This window comes from Molothrus ater, chromosome 1, assembly GCF_012460135.2.
Source record: "Molothrus ater isolate BHLD 08-10-18 breed brown headed cowbird chromosome 1, BPBGC_Mater_1.1, whole genome shotgun sequence".
NCBI lineage: Eukaryota > Metazoa > Chordata > Aves > Passeriformes > Icteridae > Molothrus > Molothrus ater.
Window position 1 is genome coordinate 102,027,204 of NC_050478.2, and position 21,863 is coordinate 102,049,066.

The 21,863-nt window shown below is 42.5% G+C and overlaps 1 protein-coding gene across 6 annotated transcripts in view; it reads right to left on the bottom strand.

Annotated features, from left to right (window-relative positions):
* Nucleotides 1-1,587: 1,587 nt before the first annotated feature.
* The window catches only part of MTCL1 (microtubule crosslinking factor 1), a 103,085-nt gene continuing 82,809 nt past the window's right edge, over nucleotides 1,588-21,863 (bottom strand). For 4 of the 6 annotated variants that reach the window (XM_054516689.1, XM_054516693.1, XM_054516690.1 and 1 more), the window contains 5 exons: nucleotides 19,341-19,589; nucleotides 14,953-15,258; nucleotides 12,694-12,725; nucleotides 9,498-11,052; nucleotides 1,588-2,838 (listed from right to left, as the gene is read on the bottom strand). In XM_054516689.1, coding sequence (XP_054372664.1) covers nucleotides 2,629-2,838; nucleotides 9,498-11,052; nucleotides 12,694-12,725; nucleotides 14,953-15,258; nucleotides 19,341-19,589 — 2,352 coding nt within the window. In that variant the 3' untranslated portion in view covers nucleotides 1,588-2,628. Of the gene's footprint in view, nucleotides 2,839-5,881; nucleotides 5,940-9,497; nucleotides 11,053-12,693; nucleotides 12,726-14,952; nucleotides 15,259-19,340; nucleotides 19,590-21,863 lie in introns of all 6 variants that reach the window. The other 2 variants (XM_054516694.1, XM_054516691.1) reach the window with 1 other exon arrangement.

Here is a 21,863-nt window from a genome sequence, read left to right on the forward strand (position 1 = left end):
TTTCGTTTCAGTGATTCCTGCTGTTTCAGAAGCACTTTACCTGTCAAGCCACAGGAGCTGCTTATCCTCACAGATCTTCAGGATGGCCAGCAGCTATTTCTGCAAACTGGGGTATCCTTGACTTGAAAGGCAAATACAATCCTCTGGCATCAAAGTAACAGATTAGTGCCCTGAATTTTCTGGTGCATCATTAAAAAAAATAATAATTTACAGCTGTCACAAGAAACAGAACATAATTTTGTTGACAACTTGCTGGTTGTCAACATTGTTCCTTCATTTGCAACTTCCAATTGCTTCATGAAGGAGAAATAGCTTTTAAGGAAGCAGCAACCTTCCCCTTATCCTTGCAAAGCTACTTTGAAAACAAACAAGGAGTTTTCAGTTGTGGCTTAGTCTTCTCCAATAATTGTGACTATTGCAGTTCACCTTCAAAACACTTCTTGCATGTGTTCCTCCTTCCCCTTCCAAACCAAAATTAGTGCAACAATTCAGCAATGTGTTGCAGGAGGAAGATTTTCAGCAATCAGGGTGGCCACCATGGACAATTTTAGGCATTCAGACTTGGGGATTGTACCAAACTCATGAAAAAGGCTAGCAGAGAGGCTTTGAGACAGCTGGGAAGGCAGCTATCACTAACATGACTATTGCTGCTCTGCCCTGGCCCTGGACACCCCTTGCTCTGACTGTGGCACCAGAGAGCCATCAGACAACAGTACTGTGCATTCACTGCCCAGTTTTGTAATGATGACCCACAGGTGGACATTTTGACCCCGGGTCAATAGCCACAGCCCTACCTGATATGGAAGAAATCAGACCTAAATTGGCTGTGATTTGGGAGACAGGGAGTTTGTTCTTATCCAACAGCTGAATTAAACTTCCTAGAAAGCCGGCTGTGACACAGCAGGACAGGATGTGAAGGGCTTATTTCTTGACAGAGCTAACCAGGAAGGCTTCTAGGGAGCCCAGATGGTGCTCTTCAACAAATGCGCCTCAGAAAACCACAGCTAAGGAAACAGAATGGGAACAAGCCAGTTCAGCAATGGGATAACTAGTCAGAGCAGTTCTGGGGTTCCAGGAAAAGCATGTGGCCAAACAGATGGTCTTAGGCAAAGTAGCTTGAGAGATTTCCACCTCTCAGAAGTGTGAATTCTTGGCTGCATTTACTTCTCATTGTCATCCTTCAGGTTTACAAAAACCCTGTTTATTGGTCTCTGTGCGTAATGCAGATGGTACATAATCTTAGATTAATACTGGACATGTCATATTTCTGACATGTCATATTTCTGGCTAAACAACAAGCCATAGGGCCACAGAGAAACTGAGAAGATGGGTCCTACAATCCGTGTGAGTAGATGTCTTGTGGAGTTCAGGGAGGGAATTTAGAAACCTTCCCACGGTCTGATCCAGTGCTCACAGGAGTCCATGGAGCACACTATAATATTTGGTTTTGCTGTGATTTATTTCATATTAGGAAGCTTTTTTCTTCCCTTATGAATAAAGGAGGAGCTCAGGGACTTTTATGTCCCCCAGTTAAATGAACCTGGGAAGTACCATCATAAAAAAAACATTATGAAGCACTCGAGCAGCTTGTAAATACTGAGGGTTTTATTTCCACTTCACATGGTCTCAAACAGACTCTTAAACAAGACCAGTTACAATTTAGTATGCCCAGAGATTTCCATGGTTTTTCCAAAACAAAGGAAGTTTTCAGTAAACGCTGTACATAACCAGTTGAACTGCTAACAATAATTTAAAAACTCTTTTTTGTATAGTCAATGCAAGAATACCAACGATAAAAGTACAGTACAGGTAAATTCACAACAATATTACAGTGAAACAGATTGACTCACATTTATGTGATGGTACAGTAGCAGTATGTACATGCACTAAAGTGCGAGGACCCAGAGGCATGCAAGTCAAGTATTGTAGGTGTATTTTACAGCTAACTCTGTAAGACTTTCTGAGGCATTCTTCTCTTATTTTTTTTACACATTTACTTGTGTTTACCTGTATTCCCCTCCATTTCAATTAATTACAAGTCTAGTGAACGAGCTTAATGGCTTTCTTCACTACTTAAAAGGTATCGCTTCAGACAGTTGAAGCATCTTTAAGAACCTTACCTTTAAAAACTGATAACACTGACATTAAAATAGAAAAAAATTAACTTAAGACCCTAGTTTTACATGAAATTAAAAAAAACCAACCCAAAATACCCAAAACCAAAACTGAAAACGTAACAGTGCAAATATAACCAAAAGGCAGTCAGTATTTGGAGAGAGCGCGAGCACGTATTCAAATTCCCTTAAAACTTAATTTACATTTTATTTTAAATCTTACTTTATATCATTTTAACCTTTTTTTTTTTGCTGTTTTTGTTAATATACTGTATGTAGAAAAGATGGAGACAAAAATAGTTTTCTCAGCTATGAAAAAAATTAAGTTATTACAGGCACATTAACTGTTTCATTCTAGAAACACCTCTGTTTCCCAGGTTGCACATTCAGCAGCTGTGTCTGAGAACATTCTTTGACCTCTCTCTCCAAGCGGACCTCCCTCCTTTCGTGGCAGGGATGGCTGGCGGGCGACCTGGCAGAGGCGAGCGGTGTCCCGCCCTGCTCCCGTGCGCGGTCAGGCCGGATCGCCTCCCTGGCTGGGGGTCTCTGCCAGCAGCTCCTCGCTTCTGCGCTCCTCTGAGGACGCCAGGTCTCCGGTGGACTGCGACTGTGAGGCAGTGGGGGAATGTGAGGCCCATCGTGACGGTGGGCGCCGCTTCGCTGGTCTCTCTGGCCGGGAGAAGCAGGGTTGGAGGGACGGGGCTAGTGCAGAACAAGGCAGTTCCTTGGCAGCCAAGAGAGCAAAACAGCGGTTAGTGACTCGCGTTAGAGACCGTCGGGATGCGCGAAGAATTGCGAAACAAACCCGCCAAACTAAAGCTAAGCGCGTGTCGTGGCGCAGGACAAAAGCAAGCAGCGAACACCTGGCTGGGTGAGGGCTCCAGGAATCTGCACGTGTGTCCGTGATTTATGGAACAGGTAAGGAGACAATGAAAGAAAGAGGGTGAGTTGGAGTAGCTGAAACACTTTCAATTGCTATTTGTCCTTGTGCTAGAAAGAGAAGAGCCTGAAAAGTACATTTGCATAATAATTCAGGAAACTCCACTGTTCAACACTTTAAGTGCTGACCTGGCATAAAAAGGCTAGGTTTGGCATTTGCAAGACAGGTGAAAAATCAACCACTGTCTCCTTTTCTTTGCCTTCAGAATTCAGACTTGACATGCAGGAGACCTTAGCACAGAATAATGACTACAGGGGTAGTTATGATCTCCAGCTGGGTCAAAGATGAGGCTTACCTACAGATTTCATTTTCTGGAACACCGCTACTAACTGCCAGCTGCTGAAGCCTGAATTACAGGATTCAGAGGTACTCTTTGTTAAAGGCAACATTCACAGAAATGGAAGAAATTGGAAATTTTATTCCTTCACTGAGTTTCTACTGTTCTGGCTTGGTTAGTTTGCCTTTGCAATTAGAAACAATCTGCAGTTGTGATTTTTCACCCTGGCATTAAGTTGGTAATGCTTTTAATATTCACTTTGCTCAAGGTACAGTTGCGCTTCCTGCCTTGCTCTGAATGCTCCCTACATCAAGATGAGTGATTGTGGAAGCAAGTCTGTCTCACAGGGCCAAAGTCAAACTTCTGAATTTCACTGCATACTTTGAAACTTGTAAAAGCAAATCAGAGCAGTTTGCCAACATCTAGCAATGTGTACACCAAGCAGCAGTCACCGGAATGTACAGGGGAGTTCAGTAAAAAGCAAAGTCAGAATGCAAACCGGTGATAGAGAGAGAGAGAGACCAGAAATGATACAATGCAAAGGAAAAGCTGTGGCACAGTAAGATGCAGGGATACCAAGGCAGCAGGGAGGCCAGGATTCAGCACACTGTTTCTCATGGAGAAGGAGAATAGTCACTAAGGGTGGAGAATATTGGAGTAGGTAACATGATGTGATTGACAGTGAACAAACAAGGTGATACAACATTGAACTTTTCAATTGCAGTGGAAGACCAAACATGAATGTCAAAGGACAGAAAGACCAGTTTTGAAGACATAGAGCTGAGGTATGAGAAATGGAACTGGTGACACCTGTTTTGGAGAGAATGCATTGTTGGACTCGGGGAAGCCTCAGTGAAGGGTCAACACCGGTGTTTTGGGCAGCATGCAGCCAATGGAGTGAGGTACAGCTGCACACCAGTGCTTGAGAAAGAGCTACAGCCAGCTGCCCTTGGCACTCACAGAGCACCCCAGCCTGCACCCCCTCCTCTCTGCATCCTCACCCCCTATCCCATCTCTGTGCCATTAAATTCACAACCCTTGCTAAAACAGCAGTAAGGCTGAAATAGAAATGGGTGCTAACAAAAAGATTGACTGTGTGTCCTTACTTCACCTTATCCCGTTGTGCCTGGGGCAGCATATGGTCTGTGAAAGCTGCCACTAGACTCAGATTTGTTAAGAGAAATCCATCTGCGCAGCAACAGTCATGGGCAGCACAACACAGTGAATTGAGGCTATGAGATTTGCGGGTTTTGTCTTAACCTCTTTCAAAAAGGAGGCTTAAAATGATATCTTTATAGTGCTGCTTGCTCCCGGCTGCTTTATCCTAGTTTTGGAGCAGTAAATCAGAGTTAGCACAGCCATAACAAAATCTATTTCCACTGCTGCCTCCCCGTTCAAAAGCCTCTCTCCAGCACACCTGCAGATGTTGGTCAGCTTTCACCAAACAGCAAGGTTAAGCTCATCTTATCTGTGATGTACACATGCCCAGCAGCACACAAGGCTGTGCTGGTGATGGATGTTGCTCCAGGGCCAAAAGTGACTGGCAGCATAATCTTATGAAGTGCTGGCTGCTAAGTCAGTCACCCCCACCTGCAGGGTGGAAATCCAGGCATGACAAGGAAACTCTGCAGAATGGTTTGTGAAAACCCCTCCTCCCTTACTACATGTAGCTGTCATAGCTAGAAATGATTAAAAAAAAAAATAAATAACCTGTGGGTAATTTAGTTTGGTAGTTGCTCAGGGGTGTAGGTGGATAGGCAACATTTCTTAGCCTGAGCACTGAAAATGGGAAAGGTTCTCAGCTTCAATTTCTAGCTATTTCCTAAAACCGGCTGTCAGCCACCATGGCTATGTCTATAGTAATAAATAAAGAAAACAGTTTTCTCTTCTCTCTGAGGCAGAGTGGATGGTCACAGCTTATATCTGCACAGTGTCTTTCCTCTACTGTGGCAACCGCAGCCACTGGACAGAACTGGGCCCAACTGCGCCCAAACTGCGCCCAAAACTGCTTAATGAGCAAAGGTGACTTTAGGCTTTAGCCCCAGGCTGGTGCTGAAGCCCCTTCCCAGCCCTCTCCACCTGCTGCTGTAGCCAGAACTGGAGGGAAGGTATTCTGGGGCAGCCAGAAGCCCTGCACAGTGCTGTGCATTTATCAGGAAAAAAAAAAAAAAAAAATTAATCACAAATCTGAATCCCTCCCCAGCATTTTTGCATACCTTTCTGTTGGTCTTCAATGCTGCCAATTTTTAAAAGCTTAGCAAAAATCCCCAACAGCACAAATTTTGACTTAAGTGGGACGTCTTCCTAGCCTGTGCTGCTGCAGGACGGGACACAGCAGATGAGCTCCTATCCTGAACTCTTCCTGACTGTCCCATACAAAGAACCCCACAGGGATGTCAGGTGTGTGCTGATACCCTTGGAGTTGTGCTGAACTCCACAGGTGTGTGCTGATACCTCTGGAGTTGTGGCCATTTATTTCCCTCTGTTGACCCCCGTGTTCAAGAATGACCGCTTTCGGAAAGCTCTGGAAACAAGGTAGAAAGGACTTACAGCAGTGAGGCAGGCAGGGTTAGAGTCCCCAGGGGGTAGTTAATAAGACAGTTTGGTTCTGGACAGAACAGACAGAAAAGAAAAAGAAAGCAAGTAGGTTGGAAAGAACTGTTTTAATTGATTATTTTTTTAAAGTGAAGATTTCATGTCAGCAAGGAAGAAGTCTCCCGATGTTACTACTCATTCAGATCATGTTACCAGTGTTATCACAGGGAAACTAATAATCAAAAATAAAAGCCAAGCCACTAGAAGAAAAAGACTTAGAAAGTAAGGAAGCAAACAAACCAACCTTTTACAATCCTAGCACAGTTTCAGAAGTGGACATATCAATAAACAAACCAAACATTTCTACTCAGCAAAGAAAGATATCTGTTTTTCTTTGCCAACCTTGATTTGGGCTAGGGAAAAACCATATTACTATGAGAGGAATAAAGCTGTATTTTTTTTTCCCTTAATTTGATTTCAAGAGAGAGTTTCTGCTTAGAAAATCTTTAACAAGCAAGAAAATGGCAGTTATTGTTTGTTGCTTACACTTCTATTTCTCAGGTTTCATGACAGCTCTTTGCCTCACCTTTCTCCATTGTTTCTCTTCAGCAGTGATGCTGGATGGGAAATCCAAGCTTAACCAAAAGCCCTTTAATTCTGTCAGCACCTCCCCTGATTTTCAACATTCCCCCTCCCATGCTGAGTGGTTCAGTGGCAAGCCTGTGGCAACTGCTTTGCCCTGGCAAGCAGAGGATGCAGCACCTGCTCTTTCATCTGTGGGTCTGTGTGGATGGTTCTTTCACAGTGTTGTCTCCAGAAATGAGTCTGATTCCCAGTCCAGGACTGTTGTGTAACCTCCACAATCTATACCCTTGCTAGTTATAAAAGCAAAAATGTTCCTAAAGCACTTATGTTGTTAGTTACATAATGCTAATCTGCATTTTTAAGAGTAAAATGGATAAATCCTATGATACACATGTAAGTTAGGGGTTTATTCAATTTACAGAATAAGACACTAGTAGGCCACACTATGTGGATTATGAATTTGCCTGTAAGCAGCTCTGGGCAAGTCAGAAAACACAAAGTTATTGCTGCTCTGTATGCATATACACTCACACACACATGCATTTGTACATAAATAAATATATGAACTAGATTTCATATTTGCTGCAGGAATATAGAAGAATATAGAAGAAAATTATGTAACTAAACAACTCAGAAGCTCAAATTGAGAAAAAGTCACCAACAGGTGCTGCATGCAAGTTAAAAGTCATTTATATGCCATGGCTGCAGAATCTAGAAGGCGTTTGGTAGTAAGAAGGGCACTTGACTTGGCCAGAAACCAACAGGTCAGAAGGAAGAAGAGCAGGGATCTACTGGAGGGTGGAAGCATTGTGTCAGTGCTGCCCCAAGCACAAACCTGCTCCTTCAAGATCATAACTCCCTGAACAGCTGTGTCTGGCTTTGCACAAAATGTGCTAAGAGAATTTGTACAAAGTGTAATTTGTGTGGTTAGGGTAATCCACAAATAACCCAAGGCACCTGCAGAGTCTAAACTTATTTGTGGGTGGTTTTTTTTCAGCAGCAAACCCACGCTTCCCTTGAGTACATCTTCCAGAGCACCACTTCAGCTAGGAAAAGCTAAGCTCATTGTGTGAATGCCCACCAGTTTCCTTTTCAATCCACATTCCTGAGAAATGCCAGGACCAGCTGAAGAACAAAACCCATGCATCTAGACTACAAGTCATAACAGTCATGTAGGAGCTGCAAGGAAAAACAAGTCTTAGCTCTAGGGCTCATAACTCAAAAAATTAGGCAAAAGATACTGAGAATTCACAAAAAGGAGCAGTTTTCTGCCAGTTTGATGGTCAATAAGTTTTTGCTAAATAGCATTGACCCAAATCTCTCTGTGCATCAAACTCAGGTACTGTTGCTAGTTTGTGTTTTTCCAACAGCAATTTGTGATCATGTGGGATGACATCCCTCTACCTATATTTGAAATCTACTGAGGCAGTTAAAAGATACAGGAGTAAATAAAGAGTTTCGAGGGTTACCTTGAAGGCAAAGCTGAATTGAACTTGGCAGAGTTCACACACTTCCTAATACAGATCAGTAGTGTATTCCCAGTATTTCAAACTAAGGACAAAATACAGAGATAGCTGGAAAAAGTCAAATTAATGAGGCTGCTTCCCACCTTTATTCACTCTGAGGTTTGTGCACAAAGACCATTTTCACTCACTAGTATTTATAATGTGCATGTGGTTTCTTTTCCTTTTTTAATTGAAAAACGTCCCCTGCTTATATCTTTTTAAACTGCACATATGGAATAAATTCTTAGGTTTGGGTTGTCTGTTAGGAAAAGAAGATTACATCCTCTGAGCAATGCCTACAAAAAAGGAACTGACTGTATATTGAGAACCAGCCACTAGGGCAAGGCAAACTGCAGACCAAAGGTTTCAGCACTCAGGCTCTCGGAAATCCTTCACACCAAATGTTGAGTTAGAAAATGGGGTTTGAACTTCCCCTTTTGAAGTATCTGAGGCAGGGGTAGTAGGAGTCTGCTCAGTGAAGGCAAAGTGCATATATGGGGTGTGCAGGGGTGTATGGGGTGTGCAGGGTTCAATGAGCTGCTTCCTTGGAGCCAGGGCTCACCACAAGACTAGGATGCTAAAGGAGCAGCACAAGGAAGAGAGGATGAGGAGCCTCTGCCCTGGGGACTGTCACCAACCAGCAGCACACACCCCTTTTCATGGCTGTACCATGAAAGGCAATATATGCATGTAAGACCTGGGCATAATTCAGCTTTTCTGGGCTCTTAAGAGTAAGACTCTCAAGTGCTCTCAGAGGTTCACCTGAAACAGGAGGTTTAAATACTGGTAACTGAAAGCTTTCTTCCATCATTACACCTTCTTTTTTTGTTGATAGCTGTTGCACCTGAGACTGACCCCCAATATCGGGGCACACTTGCTGAGACAGATGATGACTTGACAAAATATCAGCAAGGAGTTCTTAAACACTAAATAGGTGTGTGTCTAGATTAGTTGATTATATGTGTATTTTTTGCTTTTTGTTATTTTTGTGAGGCAGCAGCAGTCAGTACCAAACATCATGCCATTCAATCACATTCACAGACCTCAGCCAAACTTAATCAGATACATTCAGAAAAGATATGCTGAAGGCCCTGAAGTTTTGCTCCAGGGTACTGTAGAGACTATTTTTCACACAAACTTGTTAAGGCCCATTCTTGTGTAGGAGAAAGAATCTACCTTTCCATGCAGAATAAAAATTTTATTCAAACCTAGTGTACCTAGAGCATCTGTAATATGTGGTGTATTTTGTGACAGAAAACTCTTATCCCAGCCATTCAGGGAAGAACAATTTTTTATCCCATAAAGGATAAAACTTTGCTGATCCTTTCAAGCCAAATAAGCTGCCAGGATAGAAATTCAATTCTTTCATGCATTCTTCAGTGACTAATCCAAAGTTTCATGACTGGAAATTGCTGGTGGTACCAGGACAGGACTAGGATATTCACTGTAAATACTCAGTAGGACTGCAAGAGATCTCATAATACATTTGCTCAAAGAAGAGTGCACTTAGCTATAGGAGGAAAAACAAGCAAATTCATTACCTCTATGGACCCTGGATCTACTTTGACAATTTCTCCTGTGCTGTTGTCATTGCTAAGATTTGGTGGGCTGTGTGAACGTAGCCTTCTCTCTTCCTTTAAGGCATGCTCCAAAAGTTTCTTATTCAAGATCCTGGCAGCATTTTCTGCAAGTGTGTACCCTGGAGGAGCAGATAAGTCCTGCCTAATACTCGTCACCTCAGATCCTTCTTCCTTTTGTGTCTCTGTCCCCAGACGGAGAGGACTGGGTGATCTGCCACGGGCATTTGTACATGGCTCCTGCAACGTGCCCAGTTCTGGTCTGGGTTCAGCTGACCTGGACCGGCTGCCAGATCTGGGGCATTTTTGGAAGGTCTCATGAAAGATGGGGCTATGGTCGATGATGTTGAACAAACTGGACAGGCCGTCGTTGATAGTGGTGTGCACAGGACTCTCCCGTGTGGTGGTTGATCGAGCCCAAGCGGACTCACTGAATCCTTTCTGAGGTGTGCCAGGCAAAGTCCGGTTATTTGGCTGGTCTGATTTGGGAAGGGCTTTCCTTTGCAGCTTCGGAGAGCCATATTTGGGGGAGCAGCATGTGCGTTCAAACTTAGCCTGGACCTTCTCAATGACGGGGGTCACCTGCCTGCTCCTCAGGCTTCTGGATGGTGAGGAGACAGGCGTGGACCCCCCCTTTGGTGTCAGACACTTGTGTGGACTGCTGGTGATACTGCGCAGGGTTTCCGTCTGCAGGCCGACGCTGATGGTCTGGGTGGTCTGTGTCCCTGTCGTCCTCATGCCGTTGGTTTGGCACGCCGTGTCCTTGAACTGGGGCTCCGTGGAGTTGGAGCGTATCGCATTCCGGACAGAGAAAGCGACCTCCTTCATGTCATCGCTCATGTTCTTGGACATCTCCAAGCTGTGCAAGGGTGAGGCAAAGCCCACAGTAGTGCAAATAGGACGTTCAATGGGATGAAGACCGTTCTCCAGAAAATCTTTATGGTGTTTGGCCAGGTCACAGGACCACCTTCCAAACATGTCCGAGGAAGCACCTTTTGTCTCAGTGACATTCCCCATAGCTTTGGTCACAGAAAAGAGGAAATCTGGCTCAGCCTGGTTTTTCCCTTCACTGCCAGCTATCACTGAGTTATCAAACCTACGGACAACCGGCGGGCTGTGGAATACCCGCACTCCCATTTTGTCAGTAACACTGTGACTCCTCACTGGCTGCTTCTGGCAGTGCTCTGGGCTGGTCATGGTGTTGGTGGTCATAGTGACACTGGTGGTGAGGTACCATGAGGATGCCTGGAATGGATCTGAAGCAGGATCCTTCCCAGCTTTTCCAGTTTCTGTCCTTTCTGCCCAACCCTCTGCAGGCTTCTCAGTTGCCCCACCATGGCTCCTAGTGTCATTGTAATCCCAGTTTTTGTTGAACTCCTCAATGTATTTCAGATCATCGGGAGACAAGGGAGGCGTTATGTCATCTTTGCTGCCAGATGAAGGCAAATTTTTTTCTGGTAGAAATGGAGAAATATCCATCAGGCGCTGAAATTCGGACATGGAAGAAACAGACATTGCCCTGGAGAGAGGAACACAAGAGAGTCACTCATGAGCCTGGAAATTGTTGCAGAGTAACTTATTTTCAGCAGCAAACTTTGGATACCCTACATTCACCATCTTCTTACATATAAAACCACTTCAATCATTGAATCATTGACTGTCCTGAGTTGGAAGGATCATCCAAGTCTAACTTTTGGACCTGCATAGGATACTCCAAGAATGACACCATGTGCCTGAGAGAATTGTCTAAACACTTCCTGAACTCTGGCAGGCTTGATACCATGACCACTTCCCTGGGGAGCCTGTCCCCAAGTACCCTCTGCATGAAAAACCTTTTCCTAGTTTTCCTTCCTTTAGCTCTTTCTTTCATTTAAGTCCCCTTTTATTATCTTTGCTATAGCTGTGAACACAAACATCTGTGATGTGCTATTAAAAGTACCAAATGGTTTAGTAGAGGTTCGTAATTTGCTGCTTTCTCATGGATTACTGCTAGGCAAATATCTGTAATGTTGAGCAGTAGGATGCATCTCAGAATTATACCATTCACAGGAAATGAATGTTTGTCAACATACGAGGCACACTTTTCAAAGCAAGTGTAGAGTATTTCTGACCTGCTGGGAAATCATCAAGTCTACCCCCACTTCTGAGACTGCCCAGACTGCACAGCTGGTGTGCAGTGATGTGGGACATCCAGCAGAAAAGCTGCTACATTGAACTGGCTTGGTGAGTTGAGCTTATGCAGAAGTTTACCAAGGGAATCTCTCTAGGTGATAATGCTGAATTCTTGGCTCTCCCACATTTTACTAATTTGTACAAATCACAGGCATTCAGATGAGTTATCCTACTGCTTTATTTTAAGAAAAAAATCAAAATTTTTGAATGGCACTAAATAAAAATGCAAATGAGTGTACTTATCAGAGTTGGTTCAAAGAGGTAACTCAAACTGGATGAGAAATCAGCAAGCAGAAATCATGGATCAGTGATCCAAAGGATATAGCCAAGTCACACTGTGAGTCACACTCCGAATCAAGAGCTCCTGCTGCAGTTTGGGTGTGTCTCTGTTAGGGATTCAGGTGAGTATGGTTTCTAAATGGATCTCATAGACTGATGCTCTGGTTTGCATCAGGAGGGCAACCTCAGAGAGCACAGGGGGCATTCCTTTGGGATGAAAATGAGCTGGAAGATGCTCTCCAGAAGCACAGCTAATGCATTCTAGGGTTGGGTGGGTATTCAACCCATGGGATAAGACCAGAACCAGTCCAAAGCAAAATATCCCTGACATGCAGCAGCATATCATGTCCTCAGCACCAAGTGTTTTCCTTTACTTTTTTTTCTTTATGCTAGTTTCCTTTCCTTATGGATGTCTGCAGTGTGTACTGCACTGCTTGCTAAGGCAGGCGTAGATTTCACTGTAAGCTGCAGCTTCATGCACTTTCCTAGAGTTTGATCTTTGTGCATGACAGCTGAATGTGGCCCAAGTTAATCAGAGTAGAACTGAAGCATGTTGAGACAAATTAATCCCTGGGTGAATCCATTAGTCTGGTTTGCAGGCTGTTTAGGAGGTGGCATGGCTATGTCCTGGGCCTGTGGCTTGGGTGCAGAGAGTCATAGCTTCAGCAGTTGAGTATTTGCTGGGCTTTCCACTGCAAGTTTTACTCACCTTTGAAGATTTCCTTTGTGTGTTTCTTCCTCCTGAATGAAAACAGAAACAAGCAGGATAAGTTATTTCTAAAGGTGTTGGTGGCATAGCTTACGGGTATTTTGTCATTCACTTCCCATTAGTTGCACCAGGTATGTTTGTCTCTAAAAAGTGTCTGATTTTCTCTCTGATATAGATTCTTAAAGTGCCAGTGGGAATATTCTTCACTTTGTACATAGGCAGGAGAGTGGGCAATGCCATCAGGACAACACACTGCACAGGCAAAACCTGTATGCCAAATCTACAACAGCTCTGAACTTTTATATTCCCATGCAATCACAAATACATGTAGGCCAAAAAAGGCTTTTATTCCCACAATTTATTGTTTCAGACTACATATTTTTGAGCGACTTTTTTCTGTAGAGGCAATCTACTTTATGCTAGAGGCCTGGCTGTGCTGAAATAAAAGATTGACTGAGTTTCTTTCATGTAATATTTCATTATACATTTTCTAGGAACCAACAAGTGGCACCAGTTGAAATTCCTTAAGCTTGATATATTGAATATGTGGGAAGACTTGCTTGTTTCCTGGACGGAATACCTACAGCTTGCTAATAGCATAAAGATGTTTTTATGGCACTTATTTCCCTGTGACAATTCCCATAACGAGTTAGGGTTTTAAATAGCTACTTCTGAAGCATTTGCTCTACAGTTATTTTAAATGTTTACTTATATTTCTAGTAAACTACAGGGAATGCAAATAGGATCGGGGGGAAAAAAGAGCATTGCTACTGTACATATTTTATTTGACCTCATGAAATCAAGAACATTACCAAAAGTCCATTTCAAATTGGGACTGTTTAAAAACAGCTCTGCTTAACTCAGCAAATACCTTTCTGGTGTTTATCCTGGGTCAGGGAAAAAAATAGTAGTAAACTGATCCTCCTTGCATTCACTGTGGTATAATTCTGGAATAATGTCACTGGCTTCAGTGGAGATACTGCAGAGTAAATCTGACCTAAGTGAATGCTTAATCAGGGTGAAGGCTGGATTGACTTCTACTGAAGTCAGTACCAAAAAGAAAATATAGTGGAAGGTAGAGTCAGCAAGTTGCCTCTGTGCATCCTCAGTTAAGCTACTCATTAAACTCCAATCAGTCTCGCTTCAGCAAACCCTCTGAGGGAAAATTACTTTGCCCAGGTTTCCCCAAAACATGCTTTGAAGGAAAGAAGCTATGCAAATATCGCCAAGAACAAATTTTGCTGCCCACCCTTTTGTTAATGGTGGTGATATCTGAAAAACAGAAAAGGGAAGAGAGATTTTCTCTGAAAATCAGACTGAATTTGAAGGAATGGGAGCAGCAATCAAAATTAAGCACAAAACTTAGTTCCCTGATAGTGTTACCAACATTCTTCACTGAGCACTTGGACATGTAGGAAAAAAAAGCTAAGAAATAATAAATATGGGATCCCACACTGCCAGCAATTCACTTATGGTGCCAAGGGAAGAAAACCTAACTGGAACACATAGCTACCTAGCTATGTAAAAAGGACAGTCACATTTCTTGCCTCCAATTTTTTTTCTCTTCTTCCTCTCAAATAATCTGTTTTCTCAATCCTTTTGTTTTGTACCAGCATTTGGGGACAGGGACGCTTGGTTTCACTCAGAAACAATATAAATAAACTGTGAAGACCTGGAACTGATGAAAATAAGCCTGTCATGGTAGAGGACACAGACTTCATTTGCCATTTCCTGCTGTCATCTTTTAGCATTGTGTTTTATATCTTTATAGCTTTATTGTGTGACTTCAGGTTAGGTACTTTGCTGATAAATAACTTTATTTTTTTTACATCTCACTTACTCATGCTGATCTGCTCAGAAGGCAAATGTGGCAGAACAATCAGAAGTGCCTCTCTACAGCACTTACTGCTTTACTAACAAAGTAAAGCCCATGTTTCTTCATAAATATGTATCTACTTATAATTGGAAAAGACTTATAGACCTTCTAAGCCAATATGTTGTGTCAAATATAGTTCTCATACATAACATAAATGGCCACAAGATGAATTAATCTTTGGAACCTTCGGGCTGGCTCCCAGTTGTCAGGTGACTGACACTGGTCTAATCAGCTTTTAAGAAGGAATGGAAACATGTCCATACCAAATTTACTACTGGGTAACTGTAAGCAGTGCCTGTGACACAGTATCTCACTTCCTAGAGCAGGGAAGCAGTACTGATTCTGGCAGAAGAGACAACATGACAGCATGATAAAACTCATACTTCTGTTAGTCCAGTCAAGAATTTCTCCCTCTCCAGCTGCCGAGAGCGATGCTCCTCAGGCTCGTCGGGGGAGTCGAGGGACAGTGACTCCAGAAAGAGGTTTTCCGTGCCGCTGCACCGGTCGCTCTCCTTCAGCTTGGACAGCGAGCGCTCGTCGAACTGGATGGTGTCGGAGTCCGAGTAGGACCTGGAGCCCATGGAACGGGGCACGCGGAAGTTCCCCTGCGGCACAAACGGCCGCCGGCTGCTCTCGCTCGGGTCACACACCAAACCACCTCCTCGCCGTGGGCTCGCTTCCTTCTGCAGCTGGACACAAGGCACATCAAGAGGAGCAGCAATTACTTCTGCAGTGTATGGCATTTGGCAGAACTCATCCTTCCCTGGGAGCAAGGCACCCATGCCCTGGGGATTACAGCCCTGCCCCAGGGGACACTGGCCTTGCTCTGCTGGTTCTTCCACAAAGGGAGACGTCTCCAGAACTTTGATGCCATTACTCATGGGATTTTAGGTGACTAAATGTGTATATGCACAGTTTTGCTTATTTACATATGTATGTATACATATATACACACAGAGTATATATGTATATAAAAAATAATGCATCTGCCTGCAATCTGATTTTTAAAGAAACAAATCAAGACAGACTGTTATTTAAAAGCAAGCTTGACAGCAGTACAAGTAGAAGCTGATGGAAGGGTGTGCAAATTGCCTTCTCATCAAAACAAAGTCATTTTTCTTCTGCTCAGCAACACAAAGATTGCGCTTTTATGTATATCACTTGTTTCCAGAGGTGGAAAATTACGCTTAAAAAAACCCAAAAGCTTTGTTTTATATATGGCCTAGCCTGAATTCATGGCTGGAAAGTTGAGTATTTGTACAGAACAACATTGTCAAAGGGATGAATTAGGCATGCAGAACATGTTCTAAGAAAACGTGTATTTACAGAAGGGGCATCAAAGCCATTAACTCTACGCTTTTCAAAAAGTGAACCATTAGTGAAATTGCCAATATTAAAATTAGATTATGTGATCAACTTCTCTTTTAGTTGTAAATACAACAGGATGGATGAAGTAAGTGATAATTTCAAACATGATAAATGACTGCAGGAATCTGATAAGAACTCTGATGTTTTGCTCGAGTAGCATGTTAAGATTAGTGACAATTAACTGAAAATGCAAGTCATTCACTAGGACCATGGAAAACTGAGAACCTACAAAACATATTCATCTTACTACTGTGTTTGGAAAAATAAACAGACATTATATTGCTTAATTTAGACCAAACCATTTTCAGTCTCAAATGATTAAATTTACACTTGAGCTGAAAACAGGGAGATTTTTTTCTTGATTCAGGTCTACAAAAAGGGAAGTGCATCTTCAGTGTTTTGCTCATGATATACAAAACCTGAAACAGCTTTATTAAAAGGAGGTGTCCTATAAAGGCAGGGGCTGGAAGTATATATCAAGAGATCCTGGAGGCCATTCCTGAGCATTTGAGCAAGATTCAAAGGAAGGAGAAATGGTAATTACATGCTTTCTTTATAGATAGCTCCAATTACAAGCCCTTCAGAGTTTTAGGGATCCTATAAGGACAATATTCTGGAAACCTTTATAAGAAAACAGTACTGATACTGCCTTACTCTCTGAATCTCAGAGAGCTGACAGGAGAATTAAAGTGACAAATATTGTCCTAACTTTTTAATAAAAGCTAATAATTTTGAGTCCCCGTGTGTTTATACCTTTAGATATACAACTTTTCATACAGGTGATCTTGTGGGTTGAAATACTTGTCAGCGTGCTTTGTGCACAATTAGTTTTAGGAGTACAGGGGAGGGAGAGTCTCTAAGGGAAAACAAAGTGACTGAGTACTTAAAAGAAAAAACAACAACTGTGTGCTCTGAAGAAAGTAGGTCATCACTTTTTTTCTATGTGAGCAGAATTCCCATCACCATCCAGAGTAAAGTACTTTATATATTTTATACATTGGTGTGATTTCCCTCTTATCATACATGTATTATTCAGGAGCTGTGTGAAAGCAGACTGGCATAAAGCATTAGAATGAAATGTGGCACACACACGCTTCTGCTATCTCTTAGACTTTGTTTCAAACATACACAGTGGTGTAGTCTCCTCATCCTCTGTGTATTGCCATACATGGAATACACACACCAAAACCCTGGGGAGCAGGACTTCAGAGATATACTAATTGTTTCCATATAAAGCAGGGCACGACTGCAATCTGAGAGGATATTCAACTAAAAGCCTGCAAATATTTGGAAGCTTCCTGTCACACAGGGAAATGTTTGATTATAAGCAAAGATGGAGTTATGAAGTTTTGTAGGCAAGTAGCCAAGACTTCAAATGCTATTTCTGTTGATTTAGTCCTCTGAAGTTAGCTTGATATAATACTTTTTATTCCCCCTATTCATTGCCAATTCTGTGTACAACTCTGCTGGCACATTAAATATATAGTTAAAGCCTAGAGGTTTCAGAAACATAACAAAAGGAATCAGTTCCAGCACTAGCTAAGAGCTATTGTGTAGGCTCTCCCAGGATGACACTGAGAGGTTATGTCAGGTTTTAAGAGAATTAAAAGCTAGGTAACATCAACAGGGATTTCTCTGTGGCTTCCTTCAATGTGCCCCATTCCCAGGGAATGGAAAAAGCACTCTTTAACCAGGTTAAGTCCCTCAAGCTATGGAGGATATACTTAAAACCCCACAATTTGAAAGGACAGGAAAAGAAACATCCAAAGAGGTACCAGTGACTCTTCAAAGAAAAGTTTCTGTCTATGTCCTTAGTATATTGGAAAATTTTCTGAGAGCTATTTAATTCCCATTGGGCATGAAGATTCCATAGGAGGTAGTTTGGCCACGACAACCCAACAGTTAGAAACCAGCCCAGTCAAGCCATGGAGAACTATCTAAGCACCTTTTGCCACTGAACCCTGCAAGCCAGGAACTTTGTATGATGACCTTTGCTATAAGGCTCGCAGGCTCTGATGATTTTAACTTAGGAGATTAACTTAGGTTTTAACTTAGCACTACTGTAGTGCATTATAAAGACTAGCTCAAAAAGCTGCATGAAGTACACACAAAACCCCTCAGATATATAGGAGATGAAAAAATTGAGAATATAGATTGCTGATATTTCAAAATTTGGAAGTTCAAAAATCATCTTTCTTGGTCATAAAACCTTCATGTTTGGCACTGCTCACGCAGACCCACACTTTAGCATTGATTTTAGAAATTCCCACATGAGCATGGGATTTTCCTAAGAGCTTCTCTGTGGGTTTAACAGCCAAAGCTCAAACTGAGGTTTAGTCTTGTACTCATAATGTGTCCAGCCTAGTGTCTTTTTTTTTAACTTCTTGTTGCAGCCCTGATGTGAGAACATGAGACACAGACAATGAATCCTTTGCAAAAATTGGTCATGAAGTTATACTGGGCTTTCACTGATTTAAACCTGTGAGGCCACTCTGTGCTTTTCTCAAGTATAATGCTCTCTAAAGGGCATGCACAGGGCTGGTGTGGTTCCATTTTTGCTGTCCTAAGGACAGAAAGCATTCATTTAGTTGAGAACCCACAATTTCACTTGTTTCTCTTGATTTTCCTGGAATGCATGACTCAGATCTGAACAATGTTCAGTCAAAAACAGTATTTTAACTCCCCCACATCAAACTTCATTTTTTGTGCGGCTTCCAGGCTGATAATAAATTCATTAGGTATTATTTGTCTCTAATACTAAGCAGATGAAAATGCAGATAGGCATGAAAACAAAGGGGTAGGTATGCATTCCCAGATTTGCAAGTAATAACAGAGGTTTGCACAAAATTCATGTGGCCAATATTCTTCTGAATATTTAGTACTGGTAACTGTGTTTGTTATCATTCAGGGCTCTTCATGTTAACCCCTGTGTTCCTTTGCCAGAGGAAAAGCATTCAGTTGAGACTGAATAGTTGCAGCAGCTGCATCTTTGGTGGCTAATCCATAGATGAACAGTCTCTTTCAGCAAGAAGCTGTGTACCAAACTCTGAGTAACTCTGTCGGTTGAGTGTTCTAGCACAGAGATGCACTAAAGCTTTCAAACAGAATGTGACCAGGCTTGTCCAGGGAAATTGAAATGGGGAAATGACCTCTAACCTAGAGCTTATTTCTCATAAGTGGTCTTTTATAGGGATTATGAGCATTTCCATTTTACTCCCTTGTGTATATAAATTGTTTCATAACATGAGAAACATTGATGTAGCCAAGGAAGCAAAATCATTCCTGTGCTGCTTCTTAATGCTGTCCCTTGAGCTTGGCCTGAGTGTAGTAATGGTACAATGGCCTCATTCTTTCAGGCAGGCACTGCTGACCCAAGATGACTCCTTACCTGACGGCTCCTTACCTGCTCTATCCGCCTGAGCAGCTCCTTCTTCTGGCGGTCCCATTCTCGCCGGTCTCTATCGAGCCTGTCCAAGAGCTCCACCTTTTCCCGGTTCCAGTTCTTCTCGCTGTGCTGGATTTGCCAGCGGAGGTCCATCACCACACTGTGACTGTCAGCCAGAAGCTTCTTGTGCTCCTCTCTTTCCCTTTTAAAAGCTCCCTTTGCATCTGAACCTGTTTCTCCGGAGGTGTTCTCACTCTTCCCTTCCAGCTGGCAATAAAGTCAAATGTTACTAGGATGTTCAACTTTCTGCAATAAAAACCTGTGCCTGACAATAGATTGGAGTTAAAGACCTAACTTTACAAAGGTAATGACAGAATAATAGCAATTAGTACATCTTAGGACCTCAATAAATGATCAAATATGTTCAGAATGGAAAAAGTTTTAAAATCAAGACAGTGAAAACTACAGGGAATAACTTCTCAAGCTCTTCATGCTCTTAAGGCACCAGTTATGATCTTTCTGATGGGAATATAGGACCAGTAGTGAAGAAAACATGGAGATAAACTCCAGCCTCATCATTATCTCCGAGGCAATTTCCAGGACAATGTCCTCAGCTACTGCTCTGCTGTTGTGCTCTCGCTCGGTGCACCTGAAACCTAAGGAGAGTGTTTTCATCTCCTGAAGAGGCCTATCCCACACCAACCCTCAGCAGTGGTGCTCTTGTATGACTCTCCTGCCTTCCAGCAAGAGAAGCTGTTAGCAGCAGCAGCAGGTGCACCAGGATCATCCCCCCTATCTCTGAGGTTCTGGACCCTGAACTGATTTTAAGGGCAATTGTCTGATGCCACCTTCCCTCCCTTCTATAATTTCATGATCAGGGATTAGCTTAAACAGATCAGAAGAGCTGGCCCAAGGTAATAGATTCACAGGAAAATATAAGCTTCATGGGGTGTCAGGAAGTCTCTAGGTGAACCCTCTCCTTCCAGCATGGTACACTCTGAGGTCAGAATGGGTTATACAGGACTTTGTTCAGATGGATCCTGAAAAACCTCCAAGTGCAGAGATTGTACAACCTCTTTGGTCAAGCTGGGCCAGTGCTGGACTGTTGTCAGAGGGAAAAAGTGCTCAATTGTTTTGTGTAAGTTCAAGTGAGTGAAGAATTTATCCTTGGAATCTGATCTTCTGTTGACAGCTCAGTAGATGTGTGTGTGACTCAGAATGGATACATCTCCATCCCCTAGCTCTGCAGGTGAAATGGAGTGAAAAGCAGCAAAAACTCATTTCCACCTCTGGAGTTACCATTGTCCTCAAAAATGAGAGGCAGCAGGTCTGCTGGGAAGCATATTCCTCTAGCAGGAGAGAAGGACAACACCTTCACCCTGCCCTATGTGGAAAATAAACCCAAAGTTTCTGAGAAAAAAAAATTTCAGACTGGATTCAGGAGTGATGCTTACTAGTTTCTGGAACAGCCTCCCCAAACAATTGACTGAGAGATTATTGCTTGAGTTACTTAAATTGTACTGAGCTGCAGGGAACATCCTGTTACACCCACTTGCAGTGACAGGGAAATCTTAACAAGGCATCTTCTACCACTGATTCTCAGAGTCCAGTTGTTTTCTTTCAAATGACCAAACAGGCAAACAAAAAAAAAAATCAATTTTGAAAGAGCAGCATCCTATTTTAACAAAGTTGACATGACATCATCTTTCTCACACCTGTGTACCACATGATATGAAACATGATATAATATGATATATGATATTGATATGGTATGATTTGATATGAGATGTGATATGATATGATATGATACATTATATTCCCTCCAGACATCCTGGAGCTGGACCATTGGTCAGAGTCCTAGTGAAGGACTCCCACATCCTTAATGGGTCCCATGTGCTCAATGCAAATTCTCAAAGCATACTCAGGGTTTGGCCCCTAACACCAACTCCCTAACAAGTAACACCCATTGCCCAATAATTACCAAATGTTGTATATTATTTCCAGCGTAGCAGTGGAGGTAGCAAAGAGCCTGGTAAAAGCCCCAGAAGGAAGGGTGGAAACCCCTGAGCAGGAGTGGCAGCACCATCCCGGTGCCAAACACTAGCCAAAGTGGCAGCCTGGAGATTTATTGCCCATGCAAAGGCAAAGTAGGAAAGCTTGGCAGTTCTGTGGCCAGAATTTCTCCAAGTTTCCTTCTTTGTTGCCATCTTGAGTTTAAGGTAAATCTGTCACCAAGATATTTCAGAAGGAGCCAAAACAGGAACTGATTTTGTTTCCTTTTTCAAGTGATATATTGGTCAGAAATACTGGTAACTGAGAAGCAGTAGACTTAAGAATTTCAGTCTTCTGGGAGAAGACTCTGCTAAAAATGAAAGCTGCCTCCTTCATTCTGAGAAAGCAGCCCACAGTACCTGGGCAAGAAAAGCAGTGCTCACATCTCAGCTCTGTGTGTCACAGTGAGCCTCTAAAATTTAGTAAATCCTTCTAAATGTACCATCCTTCAACAGTGAATATTTTTATTATATGTTACTTCTGCAAAGA